General features: G+C 46.2%; 1 protein-coding gene across 4 annotated transcripts in view; it reads left to right on the top strand.

Annotated features, from left to right (window-relative positions):
• The window catches only part of RASA3 (RAS p21 protein activator 3), a 398462-nt gene that overhangs the window by 292919 nt on the left and 78497 nt on the right, over window positions 1–27046 (top strand). For all 4 annotated transcript variants that reach the window (XM_063953391.1, XM_063953390.1, XM_063953393.1 and 1 more), the window contains exons 8-10: window positions 2376–2452; window positions 16895–16999; window positions 24974–25127. In XM_063953391.1, the coding sequence (XP_063809461.1) occupies window positions 2376–2452; window positions 16895–16999; window positions 24974–25127 (336 nt within the window). The remainder of the gene's footprint in view (window positions 1–2375; window positions 2453–16894; window positions 17000–24973; window positions 25128–27046) is intronic.

The raw sequence follows: 27046 nt of genomic DNA, 5'->3' as shown, positions 1-27046 counted from the left end.
ACTGGACAAGAGGCCCGAGTGCTTCGGGTCAACATAGGTAAGTATGTAAGTGTGCATGTATGTGCATTAAACTTTTACTTTTTACGGTGTCTGTGTTCTGTTTTTATTTGGGTATTTTTTTGTAGTGGAACTACAGGTACCAGTGGGCCCGTTTTCCCCCCGCGTGCTGGTACTTGTGGTTCTCCAATACAATATTATTTTTTTTACACAAAAGGCTATCAGCCTCCCATCCACCACCCACGGATGGGGGGGACAGCCTCGGGCTTCACCCCGGTCCTTGGGGGGCTGGAGGGGGGGACCCCTTGATTTAAGGGGTCCCCACTCCTACAGGGTACTCCGGCCAGGGGTGAAGTTGAGGATTTAATGCCAGGGCCGCCGGGACCAATATAAAAGTGTCCCCCGGCTGTGACATTATCTCTCTGACTAGTGGAGCCCGGTGCTGGTGGTAAAAATACGGGGAACCCCTATGTTTTTTGTCCTCCATATTTTTGGCACCAGGCGCAGAGCTCGGTGCTGGTTGTTTAAATATGGGGGGAACCCAGTCAGTTTTTCCCCTGTATTTTTGCAACCAGGACCGTCTCAAAGAGCCCGAGGCTGGTTATGCTCAGGAGGGGGGACCCCACGCATTTTTTTTTTTAACCCATTCTGCAGTTCTCAGAATGCACACAATGAAGCCCTGCACGGATCTCACAGATCCGGCCGGCATTCCTTGTGTTTTGTCAGGCAGTGTTTTACTAATCACTCCCGTAAAACACTGCCCGATATTACGAATCACATCGACATCGGAAAATCCGAATGGTGAAAACTCGGCAGCTTAGTAAATTACCGTATCAGGATTCAAAAAGTTGCAGGAAAATGCACCCGATACCATTTGATATCAAACTCCCTTAAAAACGGCAAAAACACGAATATTAGTAAATAAACCCCTTTGACGGCAATACAGTATTTCTGTTTAGTGAGGTCCTGACATTATGACGACTGCTAAGGAAAATGTATATTTGTAACTGATGTCACCATGATTTTTACTTTTTAAGTGCATTTGGAAAGGGCAGATGTTCTCTTCTGTTTCCATTCTTCATCTTCTGCTAGTCCCTAAGATTTAAAACGTGCAGGAATAGAATGCAAATGTTCACAGCAGGGCAGATAAGGTGCGGATACCCCTTTCCGCCTGCCCTCCCACCTATATTCAGACTTTACCGGTGACATAATGAATGGAAGAAATTATGTCACAGCGTTTATTGAAGTTAGACATGCTGAATAACTAGATTAGGAGGTGGGTGGGTGTCTACAGACAGCACTGTGAACACCAGCTTAAACTATGCACTGATAACAGAATGCATTGCGTGCAAGACTTCGTTCGCTGTCATAGACACTCCTGCGTTGGTTTGCATATAGGTGCATGCACACTGGGCGTTTTTGCCCAGCGTGTATGCACAGCGATGATCGTGAACATCACTGGCAGGAAAATAGCTCAGTGCATACACACCAAGCTATTTTTCCTGTGCCAGCGATGTGAAGCACTGTCCACTGTAGGAGACTGTGGAAAGTGCTTCACTTGGCTGTACAAACAGCCCGACAGAGAGCAGCGGCGGCTAGCGATGATGCGGGAGCACGCATCAGTGCTCACGCGCTTCGCTAGCCTATACACGCTGGATGAGATTGAGCTCAGAGTAGTTCATAATGCCAAATGTGAGCTACTTTGAGCTCAAAATCACCCAGTGTGTATGGGCCTTTAAGCCCCGTACACACAGGGGAGTTGTGTGCTGAGCGATCTAGCACAGACCGCTCAGCACACATCTCTCCCCCGCTCAGCACACAGTGGGATGTGTGCTGAGCGAAAGGGAGGGTAGACACAGGGGGCCCCTAATTTCATCCCAGCGGTGAAATGAGCGACCTGACTAGATTTGGCATGCATGCATGCCAAATGAAGAGTCGGCGATAGCGGCGCGAGGAGCCGCGCATCGCTATCACTATGGGCATACACACTGAGAGATCCGTGCTTCATTTCTAAGCAAGTCAGATTGCATAGAATTTAAGCACGGATTTCTCTGTGTGTACCCCCATTTAGTCTTTTGCCCTCGATGCCTCTGAGTGGAATTGTATATGTGCATTGCCGCATTTACAGCTGTAGTGACCTCTCTTTCTATGCGGCCTAACAACGTAGCTGGCATATTGCAGTGAAGAATACTTGAATAGCATCTAAAAGGGGTCCACGGACTTGTTGTTAGATGGTGGAAAGAGGAAGGCCCACAACAGCACAGTAGTGATGTAAGGCTGCTGTCAAACTAATACAGGAAGATTGTGGTGTCAAGTGCACTTTATATGAAACACAGGTAATGCAGATAACTTTATTTTACTGTTTTTCCCAAATTCAGGTGACCAAGCCAAGTAGTTACAACAAGAAATCTCATTTTGAAATAGAAGAGGATGATGTGGACAAAATGGAGATTAGGTAAGAAAATTAACCTTCATTTGTGCATGGTGTAAACATGTTATATCTACTGAACCACACCCATAAAACTAGCATGTAGCCATGCTCATCTAGCCTGCAGCTTGACATATTCATGGCAAGCCAGGTGCGGCAAGTGTGCCCACGAATAGGATGTGCGAGTGCTTCTAAGTATGTGCACCCATAGGAATACATGGTGTACTAAAGCGCAGCTCAGCGTGCGCACTTTATCACTTCACCAGGCTTAATAAATATGCCACTCAATCGCACCTGCGTCTGGGCTCGGCATGTGTGCCCATGTGGCCGCGGCACAGACTGGATGAGCATGGCAACATCTGTACCTTGCATCTCTGCAACCTGCACAAAATGCATCACATTACTAATATGTTTTGGAGGCAAAATGTGTTTAGTTCTAGATAAGCCCCAAATCGCTCATGTGGAACAAATCTGTTACCTGCCATAATAGTAGAGCAGACAAGAATTGTGTGAAGTGTGAAAAGATTCTCAGAAACACCACCAGCTGAAGTCCACCCTTTGACAACACTGCCCTCAGACAGATTTCCTCACCTGCTGTTACAGTCATAGGCAGAAAATGTAAATACCATTGTAAGTCTCAATGACTATTTAATGGTAGCCTCTACATGACATAGCTCACAGAATGCTTTGTCACAAGTAGACATATATGACAAAAAATATCCTATTAGTCGTGGTAAATTACCATGGCTAATTACCTCACCTGGGGCAATCCAATTAGCCCTAATGCCGGCACTTATCAGCGATTTTGTTTCATCTACCTCAGGAAGGCGAAACCAAATCTGCGATAAGAAGACTTTTTTTTACCAAGAGTGTGGCCTCAAAATCACAGTTGCATCATTTTTCAAGGATCCTATGTGTTTTCTAACATGAAACTGAATTTTTTAGGACACAAAAAATGGGAGCTAATTTGCTAACTTCAGAGGAGGGAGGGGATAAAAATAAATAAATCAATAATTATTTTTTTTTTTAAATCACGAAACCCCCCCCCCCATTTTAAACATCCGAAAAATGTTTGCGCTTGAAAATATAAGAACCTACTAGTTCTCAAAATACTGTTTGGAACATTATGTGTAATACACCTTTCAGACATAAGCCCAACACTTTTTTTGCTTGTGAACGTGCGCTGGCTCGGGTCATGCCTATGGGTCTAATTCAGACCTGATCGCCGTATCAAATTTGTTAGCAAATGGGCAAAACCATGTGCACTGTGGGGGGGACAGATATAACATGTGCAGAGAGAGTTAGATTTGGGTGGGTTGTGTTCAAACTGAAATCTAAATTTCAGTTTTTACCCTGCACAATAACAATATAACCCACCCAAATCGTAACTCTCTCTGCACATGTTATATCTGTCCCCCCCACAGTGCACATGGTTTTGCCCATTTGCTAACAAATTTGATACGGCGATCAGGTCTGAATTAGACCCATAGGCATGACCCGAGCCAGCGCACGTTCACAAGCAAAAAAAGTGTTGGGCTTATGTCTGAAAGGTGTATTACACATAATGTTCCAAACAGTATTTTGAGAACTAGTAGGTTCTTATATTTTCAAGCGCAAACATTTTTCGGATGTTTAAAATGGGGGGGGGGGGTTTCGTGATTTAAAAAAAAAAATAATTATTGATTTATTTTTTTTTATCCCCTCCCTCCTCTGAAGTTAGCAAATTAGCTCCCATTTTTTGTGTCCTAAAAAATTCAGTTTCATGTTAGAAAACACATAGGATCCTTGAAAAATGATGCAACTGTGATTTTGAGGCCACACTCTTGGTAAAAAAAAGTCTTCTTATCGCAGATTTGGTTTCGCCTTCCTGAGGTAGATGAAACAAAATCGCTGATAAGTGCCGGCATTAGGGCTAATTGGATTGCCCCAGGTGAGGTAATTAGCCATGGTAATTTACCACGACTAATAGGATATTTTTTGTCATATATGTCTACTTGTGACAAAGCATTCTGTGAGCTATGTCATGTAGAGGCTACCATTAAATAGTCATTGAGACTTACAATGGTATTTACATTTTCTGCCTATGACTGTAACAGCAGGTGAGGAAATCTGTCTGAGGGCAGTGTTGTCAAAGGGTGGACTTCAGCTGGTGGTGTTTCTGAGAATCTTTTCACACTTCACACAATTCTTGTCTGCTCTACTATTATGGCAGGTAACAGATTTGTTCCACATGAGCGATTTGGGGCTTATCTAGAACTAAACACATTTTGCCTCCAAAACATATTAGTAATGTGATGCATTTTGTGCAGGTTGCAGAGATGCAAGGTACAGATGTTGCCATGCTCATCCAGTCTGTGCCGCGGCCACATGGGCACACATGCCGAGCCCAGACGCAGGTGCGATTGAGTGGCATATTTATTAAGCCTGGTGAAGTGATAAAGTGCGCACGCTGAGCTGCGCTTTAGTACACCATGTATTCCTATGGGTGCACATACTTAGAAGCACTCGCACATCCTATTCGTGGGCACACTTGCCGCACCTGGCTTGCCATGAATATGTCAAGCTGCAGGCTAGATGAGCATGGCTACATGCTAGTTTTATGGGTGTGGTTCAGTAGATCTGCAGTAAAAAGATAGTCAATAAGTTGACCCCAAATGGTCAACAGGGTGAAAAGGTAAACCATAGAAAAAGTCGACAGCGTGAAAATGGTTGACACGATAATGGCCGACACAATTTATTTTTTATATATATATTGTTTGTGCAATTTTGTATGTTTCACTATATTTGAGCCAAATTAGTGGAACCGTGTACCCTCGTGGGCTCGCTTAACTAGCGTCACTTCAAGCAAACTATTCCCAGTTATAGTCCATGTGGATGGTAAATGATAAAAAATGGAATGCGTGTCGACTTTTTGTACTTGTCTACCTTTTACCTGTTGACTTTTTTGACCCTGTTGATGTTTTGCTTTTCGATCTATTGACTGTTTATCTTTTTACTGAAGATACAACAACCGGATACCAGTTTTACACTACTAGAAAACAGTAGTATATGTTCTAGATTGCAGTAATTATAAAGAAGTAGTACATGCGCAGAGATTATTACATTTTCTACACATCCTATTTGACATTGTTAATAGAAAATGCTAAGTTTAAGGTGCACATACACATAAGACGGATTGGGTAGGATGCTGGCGGTCAGAATACAGTCAGCGGCATCCTGACTGCCATAATGCAGACAAGTTTGAGCATCTCAATTTACCCTACCTCAAGCCAGTGGCGGCTCCAGTGGTGGGGTTGCAGCGCAGTCCAAATTTCAAACAGGGGAGCGACACCAACCACCAGTGAGTCAGCCCTCCTCTGGAGCCCCCCTAACCCTCCTTTCCGGCAGCCTGATCATAACCCTGCCTTCCTGCAGCTTAACCCTAACCACCTGGCAGGGGATTCCATTAGGGATTTCAGCGCCACGAATCTGACAGGTGTTGAGGTTCCGGCACCAGTCCCCTGATGGCCGCTATCCTGACGGTTGGGATGCCAACTATATCTTCGTAAGACAGACTATTTTGGTAGCTTAGTGTTACAGACACGCATACAAAATAAGTGACCTTTAATTTAAATACAAACATCTGTTGCCTCCCCCCTTTTATTCAAAATCAAAATATATAATGCAAATACAGATTTGTCCACTTACATGTATTGAGATTGAGGCAAGATGTATGAGAACACATCTGTAGATAGCACTAATAGTAGTATTAATGGGAGTTGTCAGAACCTGCTGGATATCATTGTCATGTGCCTGTTTTGTACTAGGAGTCAAGTTATACTACTTCTTGTGATGTTAGAATTTAAATTGTCTTCACTGTATATAATTGACATTTGTTTACACTGGATATCCACTGGGGACAGCCAAGCAATGGGATCTCCTATTCTCTGTTGCAACCTTTTCTGTGACAGTTGCAGTCGAATTTAGTGAGGCTGGTAATTGTGCTAACAAACTAAAAATAGCCATGACCGTAGGATCGGGTTTAGTATGGCCAGCCTATGCAGTGTAGGATATTATGTGCCTACATCCGCTTGCACTGAGCAGTTTCAGCAGCGCTAACAATGTGGCGCCAGTATACTTAATAAGTGCATGTGTGTAAATGCACTTAAGCAGATCTGAAATCACTGATTTTAGAGTTACACAATCTATTGATGGGTTTTTTTGTGTGTTTTTTTTTCTAAATCCTTCTAACTCTGTTTTTCTCTTACGTCCTAGAGGATGCTGGGGACTCCGTAAGGACCATGGGGTATAGACGGGCTCCGCAGGAGACATGGGCACTCTAAAGACTTTAGAATGGGTGTGCACTGGCTCCTCCCTCTATGCCCCTCCTCCAGACCTCAGTTAGATCCTATGCCCAGAGGAGACTGGGTGCACTGCGGGGGAGCTCTACTGAGTTTCTCTGAAAAATACTTTGTTAGGTTTTTTGTTTTGAGGGAGCACTGCTGGCAACAGGCTCCCTGCATCGTGGGACTGAGGAGAGAGAAGCAGACATACTTAAATGATAGGCTCTGCTTCTTAGGCTACTGGACACCATTGGCTCCAGAGGGTCTGAACGCAGGTCTCACCCTCGCCGTTCGTCCCGGAGCCGCGCCGCCGTCCTCCTCACAGAGCCGGAAGATAGAAGCCGGGTGAGTATTGAGAAGAAAAGAAGACTTTAAAGGCGGCAGAAGACTTCAGATCTTCACTGAGGTAACGCTGCGCAACATTGCTCCCACACATACACACACAGAGGGCACTGTAAGGGTGCAGGGCGCAGGGGGGGCGCCCTGGGCAGCAATATTAACTTCAAGGGACACTGGCATAGGCATTATATACTGCGGAGGCGGTATATTAAAAGACCCCCGCCAGTATAAATAATTTGAGCGGGACCGAAGCCCACCGCTGAGGGGGCGGGGCTTGAACCTCCAGCACTAACCAGCGCCATTTTCTCCACAGCACACTGCAGAGAAGCTGGCTCCCTGGACTCTCCCCTGCTGAACACGGTTCCAGAGGGCAAAACAGAGGGGGGGGGGGCACATTAATTGGCGCAGTGAGTAATTATATATATATATATATATATATATGTATATATATCTCTATAAAAGCGCTATACTGACTGGGATTTTATTCCAGTGTCCGGTGGCGCTGGGTGTGTGCTGGCATACTCTCTCTCTGCCTCTCCAAAGGGCCTTATTGGGGGACTGTCTCCATATAGATATATCCCTGAGTGTGTGGGGGTGCCGGTACGTGTGTGTCGGCATGTCTGAAGCGGAAGGCTCATCTAGGGAGGAGGTGGAGCAGATGATTGTGGTGTCTCCGTCGGCAACGCCGACACCTGATTGGTTGGATATGTGGAATGTTTTAAATGCAAATGTGTCTTTATTACATAAGAGATTGGACAAAGCAGAGTCCAGGGAAAAAACATGGAGTCAATCCATGGCTTTGACTGTGTCACAGGGCCCTTCTGGGTCTCAGAAACGTCTACTGTCCCAAGTAGCAGACACTGATACCGACACGGATTCTGACTCCAGTGTCGACTACGATGATGCGAGGTTACACCCAAGGGTGGCCAAAAGTATTCATTATATGATTATTGTTGCGATAAAAGGTGTTTTGCATATCACAGATGACCCCTCTGTCCCTGACACGAGGGTATGCATGTTTAAAGAAAAGAAACCTGAGGTAACTTTTCCCCTATCTCATGGACTGAATGAGTTATTTGAAAAAGCTTGGGAAACTCCAGACAAGAAACTGCAGATTCCCAAGAGAATTCTTATGGCGTATCCTTTCCCGGCACAGGACAGGTTACGGTGGGAATCCTCACCCAAGGTGGACAAGGCTTTAACGCGCCTGTCCAAAAAGGTGGCGCTACCATCCCCAGACACGGCAGCCCTCAAGGATCCTGCTGATCGCAGACAGGAGGCTACCCTAAAATCAATTTATATGCATACGGATGCCTTGCTCAGACCGGCAATAGCGTCGGCTTGGGTTTGTAGCGCTGTAGCAGCTTGGGTAGATACCTTGTCAGCTGACATTGATACCCTAGATAGGGATACCATTTTATTGACCTTAGCTCACATTAAAGACGCAATCTTATATATGAGAGACGTTCAGAGAGACGTTGGGCTGCTAGGTTCGAGAGCCAACGCCATGGCGATTTTTGCTAGGCGAGCCCTGTGGACCCGCCAATGGACGGGTGATGCCGACTCAAAGAGGCATATGGAAGTTTTGCCTTATAAGGGTGAGGTTTTATTTGGGGAAGGTCTCGCGGACCTGGTTTCCACAGCTACCGCGGGTAAATCTACTGTTTTACCTTATGTTCCCTTACAGCAAAAGAAAATACCACAATATCAGATGCAGTCCTTTCGGTCGCATAAGTCTAGAAAAGGTTGGGGCTCTTTCTTCCTCGCCAGAGGTAAGGGTAGAGGGAAAAGAATGCCTGCTACGGCTAGTTCCCAAGAGCAGAAGTCCTTCCCGGCTTCTACTCAATCCACCGCATGACGCTGGGGCTCCTCTGAGGGAGTCCGCGCCGGTGGGGTCACGTCTTCGACTCTTCAGCCACGTCTGGGTTCAGTCAGACGTGGATCCTTGGCCAATGGAAATTGTATCCCAAGGCTACAAGCTGGAATTCGAAGACGTGCCTCCTCGCCGTTTTTTTCAAATCGGCTTTATCAGCTTCTTCCCCAGAAAGGAAGATAGTTTTAGCTGCAATCCAAAAACTGTGTCAACAACAAGTGGTCGTCGAGGTTCCCATAGTTCAACAGGGGTACTATTCAACCCTATTTGTGGTCCCGAAACCGGATGGCTCGGTCAGACCCATTCTAAATTTAAAATCCCTAAACCTGTACTTGAAAAAGTTCAAATTCAAGATGGAATCGCTCCGGGCGGTTATCTCCAGCCTGGAAGGGGGGATTTTATGGTGTCACTAGACATAAAGGATGCATACCTTCATGTCCCCATATATCCCCCTCATCAGGCGTACCTGAGTTCGCTGTACAGGACTGTCATTACCAGTTTCAGACGTTGCCGTTTGGTCTTTCCATGGCCCCGAGGATTTTCACCAAAGTAATGGCGGAAATGATGGTGCAGGCAGGGAGTCACAATTATCCCGTACTTGGGACGATCTCCTGATAAAAGCGAGATCGAGAGATCAGTTGCTGAAAAGCGTGTCGCTCTCCCTGAGAGTGCTGCAGCAACATGGCTGGATTCTGAATCTACCAAAGTCACAGTTGGTTCCAACGACTCTGCTATCTTTCTTAGGCATGTTTCTGGACACAGAACAAAAGAGGGTTTTTCTCCCGATGGAGAAAGCCCAGGAACTCCAGAACATGGTCAGAGACATGTTAAAACTGAAAAGAGTGTCAGTCCATCAATGCACTCGAGTACTGGGATAAATGATGGCAACCTACGAGGCCATCCCCTTCGGCAGGTTTCATGCGAGGACATTTCAGTGGGACCTTCTGGACAAGTGGTCCGGGTCCCATCTTCAAATTCATCAGAAAATAAGCCTGTCCCCCAGGGCCAGGGTGTCTCTTCTGTGGTGGTTGCAGAGTACTCATCTTCTAGAGGGTCGCAGGTTCGGCATTCAAGACTGGGTTCTGGTGACCACGGACGCGAGCCTCCGAGGATGGGGAGCAGTCACACAAGGAAGAAATTTTCAGGGAACATGGTCAAGCCAGGAGGCTTGTCTACACATCAACATACTGGAATTAAGGGCCATATACAACGGCCTACGACAAGTTGAGAATCTTCTTCGCGAACTACCTGTTCTGATTCAATCAGACAACGTCACAGCCGTGGCTCATGTAAACCGCCAAGGCGGGACAAAGAGCAGAGTGGCAATGGCGGAAGCCACACGGATTCTGCGTTGGGCGGAAAATCACGTAAGCGCTCTGTCAGCAGTCTTCATTCCGGGAGTGGACAACTGGGAAGCAGACTTCCTCAGCAGACACGATCTCCATCCAGGAGAGTGGGGACTTCATCAAGAAGTTTTTGCAGAGGTAACAAGTCTTTGGGAACTACCTCAAATAGACATGATGGCGTCACGCCTCAACAAGAAGCTTCGGAGGTAATGTGCCAGGTCAAGGGACCCTCAGGTAGTAGCGGTAGACGCCCTGGTGACACCATGGGTGTTTCAGTCGGTCTATGTATTCCCTCCTCTTCCTCTCATCTCCAAAATATTGAGAATCATAAGAAGAGAAAGAGTGCAGACAATACTCATTGTTCCAGATTGGCCTCGAAGGGCTCGGTATTCAAATCTTCAGGAGATGCTCACAGAAGATCCGTGGCCTCTTCCTCTCAGGGAGGACCTGTTACAGCAGGGGCCCTGCGTGTTCCAAGACTTACCGCGGTTACGTTTGACGGCATGGAGGTTGAACACCGAATCCTAGCTGGAAAAGGTATTCCGGAGGAAGTCATCCCTACTCTGATAAGGGCTAGGAAGGAGGTGACGGCGAAACATTATCACCGTATCTGGAGGAAGTATGTTTCTTGGTGTGAAGCCAAGAATGCTCCTACGGAAGATTTCCACCTGGGCCGTTTTCTCCACTTTTTACAGACAGGAGTGGATATGGGCCTGAAGTTAGGCTCCATTAAGGTACAGATTTCGGCCCTATCTATATTCTTTCAGAAGGAATTGGCTTCTCTTCCAGAAGTCCAGACTTTTGTAAAGTGAGTGCTGCACATCCAGCCTCCTTTTGTGGGCCCAGTGGCACCATGGGACCTTAACATGGTGTAACAGTTCCTTAAGTCACACTGGTTTGAACCTCTTCAGATAGTTGAGTTGAAATTTCTCACTTGGAAAGTGGTCATGTTTATTAGCCTTGGCATCTGCGAGGCAGGTGTCCGAATTGGCGGCTTTGTCTTACAAAAGCCCCTATCTGATTTTTCATGTGGATAGAGCAGAGTTGAGAACTCATCCTCAATTTCTGCCTTAGGTGGTTTCATCGTTTCATATGAACCAACCTATTGTGGTGCCTGTGGCTACAGGGGACTTGGAGGATTCCAAGTCTCTTGATGTAGTCAGGGCCTTAAAAGTTTATGTAGCCAGGACGGCTCGGATTAGGAAAACAGAGGCACTGTTTGTCCTGTATGCAGCCAACAAGGTTGGCGCCCCTGCTTCTAAGCAGACTATTGCCCGCTGGATCTGTAACACGATTCAGCAGGCTCATTCTACGGCTGGTTTGCCGGTACCATATTTGGTAAAGACCCATTCCACTAGGAAGGTGGGCTCTTCTTGGGCGGCTGCCCGAGGTGTCTCGGCATTACAACTTTGCCGAGCGGCTACTTGGTCGGGTTCAAACACTTTTTTGCTAAATTCTACATGTTTGATACCTTGGCTGAGGAGGACCTCATGTTTGCTCAATCGGTGCTGCAGAGTCATCTGCACTCTCCCGCCCGGTCTGGAGCTTTGGTATAATCCCCATGGTCCTTACGGAGTCCCCAGCATCCTCTAGGACGTAAGAGAAAATAAGATTTTAAACCTACCGGTAAATCTTTTTCTCCTAGATATTTTAGTGCTTAAGTTTAATTAAGAGCAGCGCTATTGTCATATATTCGTTTGGTGGGATATATGGGCGCTGGGGTGTGAGCTGGCATACTTCCTCTATGTTCTCTCTCTCCGGGCTTCCTTGTGGGTCTGTCCCCTGGCTGAGGCAGTGTGTGTGTGTGTGTGTGTGTGTGTGTGTGTGTGTGTGTGTGTGTGTGTGTGTGTGTGGGGGGGGGGGGGGGTCGGCATGTCTGAGGCTGAGTGTTCCTCCCCGGAGGAGGTTGCTGGGGGCGCAGAAACGGGGCTGGAGATGGCTCTGTCGACACAGCCGACACCTGATTTGGTTACTATGTTAAGTGCACTTAATGCAAATGTGACCTCATTGTCTAAGAGGTTGGATAAATCTGAGTCTCAGACACAAGTGTGGAGGAAATCCATGGAGGATGCTTTGACTCGGGTGCAGGCCCCGTCAGGGTCACAAAAGCGTTTGTTTACCCAGATGGTAGATACGGATACCGACACGGATTCTGATTCTGATGTCGATTTCAATGAGGCTACTTTACACCCAAGGCTAGTTAAGAGTATTCAGTACATGATTGTGGCTATTAAACATGTTTTACGTATCTCTGACGAACCTGCGGTGCAGGAAACAAGGATTTGTTTATTTAAAGGGAAAAGGTCTGAGGTAAAATTTCCCCCCTCTCATGAAATGAATGCTCTTTGTGAAAAGGCTTGGGAGTCACCAGATAAGAGGTGGCAGATTCCCAAGAGGCTTTTCATGGTGTATCCTTTCCCCTCTGATGACAGGGAAAAGTGGGAGTCGTCTCCGAATGTCGAGAAGGCTCTGTCCCGTTTGTCTAAGAAGGTGGCGCTTCCGTCCCCTGACACGGCAGCTCTCAAGGATCTGGCGGATCGCAAGGTGGAGACGTCTTTGAAGGCCATTTTCGTTAATACGGGTGCATTACTCATACATGCTGTGGCGTCGGTATGGGTGAGAAGTGCTATTGCTAAATGGGCTGATAATTTAGCTTCTGATATGTATACCCTTAATAAAGATAATATTCTTTTGACTTTTGGTTATATCAAGGACGCTGCAGATTACCTGAAGGATGCGGCGAGGGATGTTGGTCTCTTAGGATCAAGAACCAATGCCATGGCGATCTCGGCCAGGAGGGCGCTGTGGATCCATCAATGGAATGCTGATGCCGACTCCAAGAAAAATATGGAAGCTCTTCCCTTCAAGGGTAGTGTCTTGTTTGGTGACGGCCTGGCTGACCTGGTGTCTACCGCGACTGCGGGTAAGTCATCTTTTCTTCCTTATGTTCCCACACAACGGAAAAAGGCACCCCATCAACAGATGCAGTCCTTTCGCCCCAATAAATACAAGCGAGGAAAAGGCTCGTCCTTTCTCGCTTCAAAGGGTAGAGGAAGGGGAAGAAAGTCACCTGCAGTATCAGGCGCACAGGACCAAAAGTCCTCCCCCGCCTCTACCAAGTCCACCGCATGACGCTGGGGCTCCCCTGAGGGAATCCGGCCCGGTAGGGGGGCCGTCTGCGGATCTGCAGTCAGGTCTGGGTTCTATCAGGCCTGGATCCTTGGGTCCTAGACATAGTGTCTCAGGGATACAGGCTGGAGTTTCTCTCACCGTTTTTTCATTTCGGCCTTGCCAGTGTCTCTTCCGGACAGGGAGGTGGTGAATGCAGCGATAGAAAAGTTGTGTCAACAGAGGGTCATTGTTCCCGTTCCCCCGTCCCAACGGGTTCTACTCAAGCCTCTTTGTGGTACTGAAGCCGGACGGTTCGGTCAGACCGATTCTGAACCTAAAATCCCTCAATCCATATTTGAAAGTTTTCAAGTTCAAGATGGAATCTCTTCGAGCTGTGATCTCCAGCCTAGAAGGGGGTGGGGGGGGGATTTTATGGCGTCAGTCGACATAAAGGATGCCTACTTACACGTCCCGATATATCCTCCGCATCAGGCATTCCTCAGATTTGCGGTACAGGATTGTCATTACCAATTTCAAACGTTGCCGTTTGGGCTTTCCACGGCCCCGAGGATTTTCACCAAAGTCATGGCGGAAATTATGGTTCTCCTTCGCAAACAAGGGGTTACAATTATCCCATACTTGGACGATCTCCTGATAAAGGCGAGGTCCAAGGAACAATTGTTAAGGAATGTGGATCTGTATCTGTCGGTTCTGCTACAACACGGTTGGGTTCTAAATTTGCCAAAGTCTCAGTTGATTCCGGCCACTCGGCTGCCCTTTCTGGGCATGATTCTGGACACGGAGTTACAGAGAGTGTTTCTTCCGGAAGACAAAGCTCTGGAATTACAGACAATGGTCAGGGAACTTCTGAGGCCGACAAGTGTGTCGATTCATCAATGTACTCAGGTTCTGGGGAAGATGGTTGCGGCGTACAAAGCCATTCCGTTTGGCAGGTTTCATGCCCGGGTGTTTCAGTGGGATCTGCTGAGCAAATGGTCCGAGTCTCACCTGCACATGCACCGGGTAATAAGTCTATCTTCCAGGACCAGGATCTCTCTCCTGTGGTGGCTGCAAAGCTCTCACCTTCTAGAAGGGCGCCGATTCGGAATCCAGGACTGGGTCCTACTGACAACAGATGCAAGTCTCCAAGACTGGGGCGCAGTCACCCAAGGAAGAAATTTCCAGGGGAAATGGTCAAACCAGGAATCTTGTCTCCACATAAATGTTCTCGAGTTAAGAGCCATTTACAACGGCCTGCTACAAGCAAAGAGTCTTCTTCAGGGTCTTCCTGTCCTGATCCAGTCTGACAACATAACAGCAGTGGCGCATGTAAACCGTCAAGGCGGAACAAGGAGCAGGGCGGCTATGGTAGAGGCCACAAGAATCCTTTGCAGGGCGGAACTGCACGTGAGCGCTCTGTCAGCAGTCTTCCTCCCGGGCGTGGACAACTGGGAAGCAGACTTCCTCAGCAGACACGATCTCCATCCGGGAGAGTGGGCTCTTCACCAAGAGGTATTTGCAGAAGTGACGAAGCGTTGGGGAATTCCTCTGATAGACATGATGGCGTCTCGCCTCAACAAGAAGCTTCCGAGGTATTGTTCCAGGTCAAGAGAGCCCCAAGCCAGTGCAGTGGATGCCCTGGTGACTCCTTGGGTGTTTCAGTCGGTGTACGTGTTCCCTCCACTTCCTCTCATTCCAAAGGTGCTGGGGATCATACGACGAGCAAGGGTTCAGGCGATTCACGTCATTCCAGACTGGCCACGCAGGGCCTGGTATCCGGATCTTCAGGAATTACTAGTGGAAGATCCTTTGCCGCTTCCTCTAAGAGAGGACTTGTTACTGCAGGGGCCATGCGTGTTTCAGGACTTACCGCGGCTGCGTTTAACGGCGTGGAAATTGAGCGCCAAATCTTAGCTCGAAAAAGGTATTCCTGGGGAAGTCATCCCCACTCTCCTTAAGGCTAGGAAGGAAGTTACGACGAAACTTTATTACCGTATTTGGAGAAAGTATGTTTTGAGACCAAAACTGCTCCTGTGGAGGAGTTTCACTTGGGTCGTTTTCTCCATTTTTTGCAGGCAGGCGTTGATGCAGGCCTGAAATTGGGCTCCATCAAAGTACAGATTTTGGCTTTATCGATTTTCTTTCAAAAGGAATTGGCCGTCCTTCCAGAGGTGCAGACTTTTGTAAAAGGGTGTGCTGCATATCCATCCTCCTTTTGTGGCGCCGTGGGATCTTGAAGTGGTCTTGCAGTTTCTTATGTCTCCCTGGTTTGAACCTTTGCGTAAGGTGGAGTTAAAGTTTCTCACTTGGAAGGTGGTCATGCTGTTGGCTCTGGCATCTGCCAGGCGAGTGTCAGAGTTGGCGGCCTTATCTCACAAGGGTCCATATTTGATCTTCCATTCAGATAGAGCAGAATTGAGGATTCGTCAACAATTTCTGCCGAAGGTGGTTTCTTCGTTTCACATTAATCAACCTATTGTGGTTCCTGTGGCTATAGATGCTGTGGCGGTTCCAAAGTCTCTTGATGTTGTAAGAGCTTTGAAAATTTATGTTGCCAGAACGGCTCTTACCAGGAAAACTGAGGGTTTGTTTGTCCTGTATGCTTCCAACAAGATTGGAAGTCCTGCTTCTAAGCAAAGTATTGCACGCTGGATTTGTAGTACGATTCAGCAAGCTCATTCTTCGGCTGGGCTACCGTTGCCGAAGTCAGTAAAGGCCCATTCTACTAGAAAAGTGGGCTCGTCTTGGGCGGCTGCCCGAGGGGTCTCGATACTTTAGCTTTGCCGAGCAGCTACGTGGTCGGGTTCAAACACCTTTGCTAAGTTTTACAAGTTAGATACCCTGGCTGATGAGGACCTCATGTTTGCTCAATCGGTGCTGCAGAGTCGTCCGCACTTTCCCGCCCGTTCTGGAGCTTTGGTATTGACCCCATGGTCCTTTTAGAGTCCCCAGCATCCTCTAGGACGTAAGAGAAAATAGGATTTTAGTACCTACCGGTAAATCCTTTTCTCCTAGTCCGTAGAGGATGCTGGGCGCCCATCCCAGTGCGGACTGTTACTTGCAGTGTATTATTACTGGTTAAATTTGTTTACACGCGGGTTGTGTTTTATTTGTATTCAGCTTATTGCTGTTGTTAATTCATACTGTTATCTGGTTTCCTGATACTCCGGTTGTACGGTATGTTTGTGGTGTGGTCTGGTAGGTTTCTCGCCCTTAGTTTAAACAAAAATCCTTTCCTCGAAATGTCCATCTCTCCTGGGCACAGTTCCTATAACTGAGGTCTGGAGGAGGGGCATAGAGGGAGGAGCCAGTTCACACCCAGTCAGTCTTTTTCAGTGTGCCCAAGCTCCTGCGGATCCCGTCTATACCCCATGGTCCTTTTGGAGTCCCCAGCATCTTCTATGGACTAGGAGAAAAGGATTTACCGGTAGGTACTAAAATCCTATTTTTCCCCTAACTTGTACTTTGTTCTTTTTAGAGTTGATCTGTGGAATGCAAGTAACCTGAAGTTTGGTGACGAGTTTCTTGGAGAACTCAAAATTCCACTAAAGGTCCTGCGACAATCCAGCTGCTATGAAGCGTGGTATGTAGTTTATACCTGCAATTTTGGTGTTTTTATTTATTTTTAAGAATTCATTTGACAAGGTTTGTACATATATTGGCTGGATTAAATTAGCTGTATTTAATTTCAGGTGACTATTTCATCTGTCAGGGCTATTCAGTTAGAGCCTACAGCAGGCAGCCCGCAGCCTGCACTTAACGCTAAGGGAGGCTCGAACAGAAATCCACGTAAAATTCCCTAATTGTGGGTGCCGCGAACAACATAAGCAGGCGTAACGAGGGCGGCCCAACCCTTTATGCAGCTAAACCTGATTACTATGGGCGAGATATGCACAATAACAGGGATCACTTTAAAAAGGAGATTGGGCGTGATATATCATTTGAATACCGCCCTATGGGTTAATGCTCATTAGTCTGTTATTCCTCTTACGTCCTTGGGGATACTGGGAATCCATTTAGTACAATGGGTATAGACTGGTCCACTAGGAGCCTTGGGCACTTTAAAAATTTGATAATGTGCGCTGGCTCCTCCCTCTATGCCCCTCCTACCAGACTCCGTTTAGAAAATGTGTCCGGAGGAGCCGGTCACGACGCTGGAAGCTCCTGAAGAGTTTTCTGCATTTATTTTTATCTGTTTGTTATTTTCAGGCAGGACTGGTTGGCACCAGCCTGCCTCCTTCGTGGGACTTAGAGGGGGGAACGGCCCAACCTCTTGAGGGGTTAATGGTCCCATTCCCCGCTGACAGGATACTAGCTCCTGAGGGAACTATTCGCAAGCCCCACCACGGCGAGCGTGCATTCCCGCAGCACGCCGCCACCCCTAACAGAGCCAGAAGAAAGAAGAAGTACTGAGTTCTAAGCCGGCGTCCCGGTTAGCGGGTCGCCGGCCATTATGGCGGCATGAGGGTACGGAGACGCACAGCTTCTACATGGGGCAGCTGGGTCTCCAGACTAAGTACACAGTGCAGACGCACAGCTTCCAAGGGGGCAAATGGAGTCTCAGTACACTGTATGTGTACACAGTGTACACAGTACCCAGACTGGCATTACAGACTTAAAAGGGGGCTGACTCCATTTTAGGCACAAAATTACCTCAGCCAGTATAAAAAAGAGCGGGAAGACTGCACGCCATTGAAGGGGCGGGGCTTCACTTTGAGCTGATCCAGCAGCTCACCAGCGCCATATTCCTTCTGCAGCTGACAGACGCTGACTGACAGTGACGCGCAGCTCCTCCGGCGGGCGCTGTGTGCTAGCTCCATACTATCTCTGTGTCTTCCTGGAAGGGCTTTTTGTGGGTTAATTGTGCATTTAACCTTTTCCTGTGTGTGTGTCAGTCACTGTTACAGTATGTCTGGCAAAGAGTGTGTTTCATGTAAGGCACAGTTTTCCTCTTCTCCAGGAGGTTCACTACAGTATAGTGTAGCTACCCAGGCTAGCGGGGCAGTGCCAGCATGGCTGGACTTCAATTAAGGGAATGATTTCCAATATTTCTACTAAATTGTCCTGCAATACTTAAGACAGTCGATGACTGAGTTTATGAAAGGAGACTCCATATCCAAACCAGCATCTCAGTGCTCTGCCATTTGTCCGCAAAAACCTACTTTGGCCCATATCCTGCAGTCTGACTCTGATGATGAAGGGTCATACATGGAGGAGGGGGAGGTGGACTCAGAGGTCGGGGAGGTTACTCTTGTCACAGGGAATACAGGCTATCAGAGAAGTTCTGCATATACCTGATAAGGTGACAGAGGAGAGTGAGGAATCTTATTTTAATACAAAAGAGAAATCCTCTGCCACTTTTCCTGTGTCAAAGGAACTAAATACTCTGTTTGAAGAACCGTGGTTTAATCCTCACAGGAAATTTCAAATCCCTAAAAGGTTGCTATCATCTTTTCCTCCTGAGGATAGGAAAAAATGGGAAAATCCACCGATAGTGGATGCATCAGTTTCTAGACTGTCACGAAAAATTGTATTGCCTGTCCCGGGTACAGCTTCACTGAAAGACACGGCTGATCGTAGAATTAAGACCACACTCAAATCCTTGTATACAGCTGCTGAGGTGGCCTAGAGACCCACTATAGCATGTGGGTGGATTACTAATACCATTGCCAAATGGTCGGGTAACCTAATTGAGGGGTTAGATACCTTGCCTCAAGTAGAGATTATTTTATTCCTGCAACATATACAGGACTCTGCGAACTTTATGGTGGAAGCCATAAAATAAATAGGCTTGCTTAATGCACGCACCACTGCTATGGCAGTGTCAGCACGCAGGGGCTTATGACTACGCCAGTGGACTGCTGATGCGGACTCCAGGAAAGGCTTGAAAGGCCTACCCTTCACAGGAGAGGCCTTATTTGGAGATGAACTAGACAAATGGATCTCCAAAGCTACTGCGGGTAAGTGCACAAATCTTCCTTGTGCAGCTCCCCCAGCCAGGAAGGCTTACTCAGGTTCCGATTTACAGTCCTTTCGGACAGCCAAGTTTAGGGGCAAAACCAGAGATTCTTCTACAGCCACCAGATGCGCTAGTGGTAAACCACGCAAACCAGCAATTGCCGGTTCACAGGAACAGAGCTCAAGCTCTGCTTCCTCAAAGACTTCAGCATGACTGGACCGCGATGCATGGAAGACTGTCGAGTGGGAGCCCGACTAAAATTCTTCAGTCACATCTCGACAAGTTCGTGCCAAGATCCCTGGGTCATAGACCTTATTTCCCAGGGCTACAGACTGGAGTTCCAGAAGCTCCCACCTCACAGATTCTTCAAATCAGGCTTACCAGTTTCACAAGAGGCAAGTATAACTTTACAGGATGCCATTCAAAAACTGTTACAGACTGGGGTCATTGTTCCAGTTCCACCTCATCTGCAAAACAAGGGGTATTATTCCAACTTGTTTGTAGTTTCCGAAACCTAATGGTTCGGTAAGACTGATTTTAAACCTCAAGTCGTTGAACCTGTACTTACCAGTGTTCAAATTCAAGTTGTAGTCTCTGAGAGCTGGGATAAAGGCACCGTCCAGGGAGCGGTAGTTGGACAGCATTGGCCTCTCAACCAGACTACTCCTGGATCATGGGTGGATTCTGAACTTACCAAAATCTCACCTGGGACCGACACAGAGGCTTCCTTTCCTGGGAATGATACCCAACACAGAGTCTCAGAGAGTGTTCCTTACCTTGGAGAAGGCTATGGTTATCCAGTTGATGGTTCGGACTGTCCTGTAGCCAACCCGGATCTCGGTGCATCTGTGCATTCACCTTCTGGGGAAATGGTGGCCTCTTACGAGGCGCTTCAGTACGGAGGGTTTTATGCGAAGCCTTTCCAGCTCAATCTGTTGGACAAATGGTCCGGATCGTATCTTCACATGCAACAGAGGATCTGTCTGTCGCCAAGAGCCAGGATCTCCCTTCTGTGGTGGCCACAGACTTCTCACCTCGTTGAAGGTCGGAGGTTCGGGATGCAGATTTGGATTCTGCTTACCACAAACGAAAGCCTCAGAGGTTGGGCAGCAGTCACCCAGGGGGTGCAATTTCAAGGAAGATGGTCAAGTCGGGAAGTCGTCCTTCCAATAAACATCTTGCAACTCTGGTCAATCTACAACGCCCTTCCGCAGGCCTCATCTATACTTCAGAATCAGGCCAGTCAAGTCCAGTCAGACAATGTTATGGCGGTAACGTATATAAACAGACAGGGCGGAACGAAAAGCAGAGCAGCAATGTCAGAGGTCAAGAAGTTTCCTATGGGTGGAAAAATACGCCGTGGCGCTGTCGATGGTCTTCATTCCGGGAGTAGACAACTGGGAAGCAGACTTCCTCAGCAGACACGACCTGCACCGGGGGAGTGGGGCCTCCACTCGGAGGTGTTCAGGTGGTTAACACGTCGGTGGGGATATCCACAGATCGATATGAAGGTTTCTCGACTCAACAAGTAGCTCAAGTGGTATTGTTCCAGGTCAACAGACCCACAAGCAGTGGCAGTAAATGCTCTGACAACTCCGTGGGTCTACCAGCTGGTGTATGAGTTTCCTCCATTTCCTCTGATCCCAAGAATTCTAAAGAGAATAAAAAGGGAAAAGGTTCAAGTAATCCTCTTTGCTTTGGACTGGCCTCGAAGGGCCTGGTACGCGGATCTTCCCGAGATGCTGATCGAAGACCAGTGGCCTCTACCTCTTCGCGAGGATCTTCTTCAACAGGGCCCGTTAGTCTATCAAGACTTACCGTGGCTACGTTTAACGGCATGGAAGTTGAACGGCTGATTCTAGCCAGGAGAGGGATTCCTGACAAGGTCATCCCGACTATGATCCAAGCCAGGAAGGGGGTAACGTCTAAACATTGCCACCGTATATGGAAGAAGTATGTCTCTTAGTGTAAGAGCAGACAATATTCTGCGGTGGAATTTCATCTGGGACGTCTCCTGCTTTTTCTGCAGTCGGGAGTGGATGTGGGCCTACGCCTAGGCTCCATTAAAGTCCAGATTTCGTTCTTGTCTATTTTCTTTCAGAAAAAATTGGCTTCTCTCCCTGAGGTCCAGATGTTCTTGAAAGGTTCTGCACATCCAGCCTTCCTTTGTGTCTCCCACGGCACCTTGGGATCTCAATTTGGTTCTGCAGTTCCTCCAATCGGACTGCTTTGAACCGTTACAGGGGGTTGATGTAAAGTACCTTACATGGAAGACCGTCACACTGTTGGCCTTTGCTCAAAGACGTGTGTCGGCGCTAGGGGCGTTGTCTCACGAGCTCCTATTTAATTTTCCATGAGGGCAGAGCTGAACTCAGAACTTGTCAGCAATTTCTTCCTAAGGTGGTGTCCGCGTTTCACATCAACCAACCTTTTGTGGTTCCAGCTGTTACGGACACCTTTACTTCTTTAAAGTCTTTGGATGTTGTGAGGGCTTTGAAGGTGTATGTAAAGAGAACAGCTCGCCACAGGAAATCTGACTCGCTGTTCGTTCTCTATAATCCAAATAAAATTGTGTGTCCTGCTTCAAAGCAGTCTATTGCACGCTGGATCAGGCTCACTATCCAGCATGCTTATTCCACGGCAGGATTGCCGGTTCCAAAATCTGTACAGGCCCACTCTACTAGATCAGTGGGTTCTTCTTGGGCGGTTGCCCTGGGTGTCTCGGCTTATATCTCTGCCGAGCAGGTATTTGGTCAGGTTCGAACATGTTTGCAAAGTTTTACAAGTTAGATACTTTGGCCTCTGAGTACCTTCAGTTTGGTAAATCAGTTCTACAGGAACATCAGCACTCTCCCACCCGGTTTGGAAGCTTTGGTACTTCCCCATGGTACTAAATGGATTCCCAGTATCCCCAAGGACATAAGAGAAAATAGGATTTTAATTACCTACTGGTAAATCCTTTTCTCGTAGTCCGTAGGGGATACTGGGCGCCCGCCCGGTGCTTCGTTCTTCCTGAACTGTTACTTGGTTAAGTATTCTGGTTGCTTCAGCTGTTGCTGTTTCTGGTTTCAAGTTTGGTTAGCATGGCTCTCCTCTTGTTTTTGTGTGCTGGTTCATAATCTCGCCACTTTTCTTATCTATCCTTCTCTCAAAGTATGTCAGTCTCCTTGGGCACAGTTTCCTAGACTGAGTCTGGTTGGAGGGGCATAGAGGGAGGAGCAAGCGCACACTATCAAATTCTTAAAGTGCCCAAGGCTCCTAATGGACCAGTCTATACCAATGGTACTAAATGGATTCTCAGTATCCCCTACATACTACAAGAAAAGGATTTACTGGTAGGTAATTAAAATCCTATTTTCCTGCGCTAGGCAAAGGGGCTGAATTGAATAGCCCCGGGCATTAAAGACCGAGGCTACTACCCTTTTCCCAGCATGGTAAATTGCCACATCTAATTGAATGCGGCCGTAAAAATGCATCAATATTAATTTCAACACTATGGGGGGGATTTCAATTAGTCCTGATTATTTTTCGGGTGCAAAAGATGGGACATTTTCGTTGTTTTGGGGGATTTTTTATGGACAGGTAGAGCCCTATTTCACGCCCAAAACATAAAGAATCTGTGGTAAGTGATGTGATAAATTTTCACTGCCGGCAGCTGAGCTGCTGTCAATTTCTGTTGCTATTTGAATTTCTCCCTCAGTTTTATTCCTTTTCCCAAAGCATAGTGACAGAGGTATCTTTCTTTATACATAGTACAGTGTTTTTTAATTTGTCACCTACCACTGGAATTAATTGCATGTTGCAGTCTCAGGCTTTGTACAGGAAGTTCATGCTGATAGGCACTGTATAAAAGAAGAAAAAAAATCAATGTATAGAGTACATATACAGTGTATAACATGTCCACCAGTCCCATGCCAAAGTCCTCCTCTTACCAAGGCTTGGTGCAATCTATTAGGGGCATTTATAGTGGGAAAGACCCATTTGGACTGTGTAGAACAAATAAGGTGAGTTAGGGGTTTAGTATGGGTTCATTACAGCATTGGGCATGCTAGTGGATCAGATAAATAACACTTCTATGGTTAAATACAAATTTGTTTTATGTTAGTTAATTGGACTCCACTGTAAATTTAATTCACAGTTTCTTTTATTATGGCAATCCCAGATTATTGCATTCGAAACTATAAAGTTGAGTTAATTATCATTATAATGATAGCACCATTCTGGGAATAGGTGTTAAGGCCCATACATACTGGACAATTATGAGCTGAAAGCAGCTCACTTTTGGTGTGTTGAGCTGCTTTCAGCTCAAAGCCGCACAGTCACAGTGTGTATGCACAAGCGGTGAGCGCTGATGCGCGCTCCCGCTTTGTCGCTCACGACGGCGTTCATCTACTGGTATTACCAGAAGATGAACCGTGGGGTGAGCGGCTGCTCACCCCCGCTGACATTGCTGGGCAGGGGGGAAAAGCGCTCAGTGTGTATGCACTGAGCGCTTTTCAGCCCAGCGATGTCAGCGATCATCGCTGTGCATACACGCTGGGCAAAAACGCCCCGTGTGTATGCACCATTATTCTTGTGGTAGCATTCTTTGTTATTCCTAAAAGTATCTGTTTTCTTAGCACTGATCATAACTATTTGGATTTGCAGTAGTTCTGGAGCCAGCATTGCAGAATTTGGCTCTGAATTATTCCTGTTGTCTAAGAATTGATTATATGATGTCACCAAAGTCCACAGGAAGATGTTATACATACAGTTCATTTTGAAAGCTATTTTTCCAGATTAGTAACACTGCCAGATGAATAACAAATGCGGCCACTTCCTAAAATAAAAAATGACACTCTGTATTATAATAATAAGAATTAAAAAGCATTTGCTATAAATACTTGAAATTCTTTGCTCAAACAATTTATGAGAGCAGAACTTTTCAGTGTAGTGGAAAATATGTTTTATTTCATGATAGCGGTGCAAGAAGAGGGCAAAGGGAAATCGCCCATTTGGCAGTGTGTAGACATGTCGAGATCTGTTCACACAGTACACTCAGGTGATTATTCTCTCTATCACTTCCAATAAAACGTTACACTAGTTATGTGTCTTACCTCCAGGGCATGGCTAGTACTGTATATCTAATACCTGGAGATTTTTCATTGACTCAGCTATCTTAATGCATGTTCCTGCTTGTGCTCTCACTACAGTACTCCTAGAGGACACATCTCTGAGACGCTAACATTCCAGTTTTCCGAGAGCAATCTGATATTGTGATTAACCTCTGTATTGGCTGAGGCTGCTCCCTAAATATAGATAGACCTGCAATGAACCAGATTGTTTGTGAATTGCAGATTATTTTATTTGGTTAAATATTGTTATTGGGTGTAATTATTGAACAATGGAGAGTAGTAGTATTGCTTTAAAACTGCAATTAGTTATATATTGGAATTGGATTAAAGTATGTATATGCTGTACCACCCAACTGTGTCGGTGTTGTGGTCATACTTAAATACTGTATTACAGATATTATGTTTCTGCTACAGTAGCTGAAATTATGTCTCCCAGAGGTTTTATCAGCAAACAAGTTTTTTTTCTTCACTGTCTCTGTATCAGGTTCCTGCTTCAGCCCAGAGATAACGGCAAGTCAGGCAAGCCAGATGATCTAGGCTCGTTGAGGTTAAATGTGGTTTACACTGAAGATCATGTTTTTTCCAGCGAGTACTACAGCCCCCTCATGGACCTCTTGTTAAAATCTGGTGATGTTGATGTAAGTTAAATGGCGGCTAAATTGAAATGTTGATGTGAAAATCATAAATGATAAACAATTAGTTTAATTGCTACACCAAATTTTGTTTCAATACGTTAAAAGTGTAACAGATTCTATACATTCTCTATAATAAACAAATGGCAAAAAGCTCAAACCTCGAAGCACAGCAAACTGTCATTCAATAAACATTCATGTTTGTACATCCACCAACACCATATATTTTCTAACTAGCAAATTATCAGCATTTCATTTCCCTAGTAACTTTTAAAAATGGCAGCTGGGAGCAAAGCAGTATTTTTAGGGAACATCACTTGACTGACAAACACAAAGGAGCTGGTAGTAAAACATTACTGCTAACCATGAGCAGAAGTTTTCGATGTGCAGCATCGATGGGAAAGGGTGTAAGAGTACATATGGCAAAATGGGGTGCAACATTAAGGGCTCATCGACATGAACCTTCATTGGCACGGTCTTCCAAATTTGAGAATGCTGCAAGTGAAGTACAGTGTCAGAAACATACATTTTTCTCTATGCAGAGCAGCCCATACCAGCCTTACAGACAGCAGTTACATTTGTGGCTCGCCGGAAATCACAGAAACTTATGGCTTAATCATTCACTAGCAGCAATTACTTTGCTGCACTATACCATAGACACTAGACATGATTCTTCATCAGCAGTATTAGGAATACAGTCTATTCATAGATAGAATAGATACTGCAAGAAGGTGCAATGTTTCACCTTGACAAAATCACATTGTGTTTGGAAAATGTAGAATAGATTTAGAGTTGAGATGTGGTCACATACTAGTATTGTCGGATTGGAGCATGAAGGGGCCTGTGTTTAAGGCGCGTGACCAGCCACCGGTCCATGGTCCTACTCCACCAAGCAACCAACCCTTTAATAGAGTACCAATGTATTTATATACAGTCTAGGTCTCCGGTGTACTTCACTGTATGAAAAGCCCCTCATACAGAGAGGTACACTGGAGATTTCCCCGGTCTCCTTGTGGGCTGGGCTGACCTTGCATACTAGCTCAACGCTGAATAGCTCTGTAAAATAAACTGCCCAGTGTCTGTGTGCTGCATGCGAATTGCCATTATTTTCCCTGCTTGCAAAAAAAGTAAAAAAAAATAATTTTAATTAAACTCTTTGAATTGTAACCTGGTTTGTCAAGGTGTTAATTGGCATCCAAACGGCAAACACATTTTTAGAACTTCTGCTCAAGCATTAATAAATAATGTTTCTACTCGTCCTATAATGTGCAAGCAGCGGATGTTTCTGCTCTTTCTGTATGCCTCATTTTTTTTCATACAGTAACCTTGTGGTTTCTGAAGTGATTGAATTTTTGCGGTGAGCAGTTCACATATGAAATTGACACACCCAGGGCTTCCTCTGTAAGCTGGGAAAAGTGTCACCACACCGTGTGTGCAATACATTCTGCTTTTATTTCCTAAGCTACGTTAAAGGAATGAAGCATATTTTATGGGGTTATGGATTAATGGGTCGACATGGGTAAAATGTCGACACATTAAAATTGTTGACACTGACATGTCGACACAGAAAAGGTTCGCCGTGTCATTTAAAAAAAAATACTAAAATGTTTTCCTTTTTTCTCTGACGTCCTAGTGGATGCTGGGGACTCCGTCAGGACCATGGGGGAATAGCGGCTCCGCAGGAGACAGGGCACAAAATTTAAAAGTTTGACCACTAGGTGGTGTGTACTGGCTCCTCCCCCTATGACCCTCCTCCAAGCCTCAGTTAGGTTTTTGTGCCCGTCCGAGCAGGGTGCAATCTAGGTGGCTCTCATAAAGAGCTGCTTAGAGTAAAAGTTTTGATAGTTTTATTATTTTCAGTGAGTCCTGCTGGCAACAGGCTCACTGCAACGAGGGACCTAGGGGAGAAGAAGTGAACTCACCTG

Source organism: Pseudophryne corroboree, chromosome 2 (genome assembly GCF_028390025.1).
Source record: "Pseudophryne corroboree isolate aPseCor3 chromosome 2, aPseCor3.hap2, whole genome shotgun sequence".
Lineage (NCBI taxonomy): Eukaryota > Metazoa > Chordata > Amphibia > Anura > Myobatrachidae > Pseudophryne > Pseudophryne corroboree.
The sequence above is the reverse complement of the archived record's forward strand: the minus strand, read 5'-3'. Positions and strand labels throughout refer to the sequence as shown.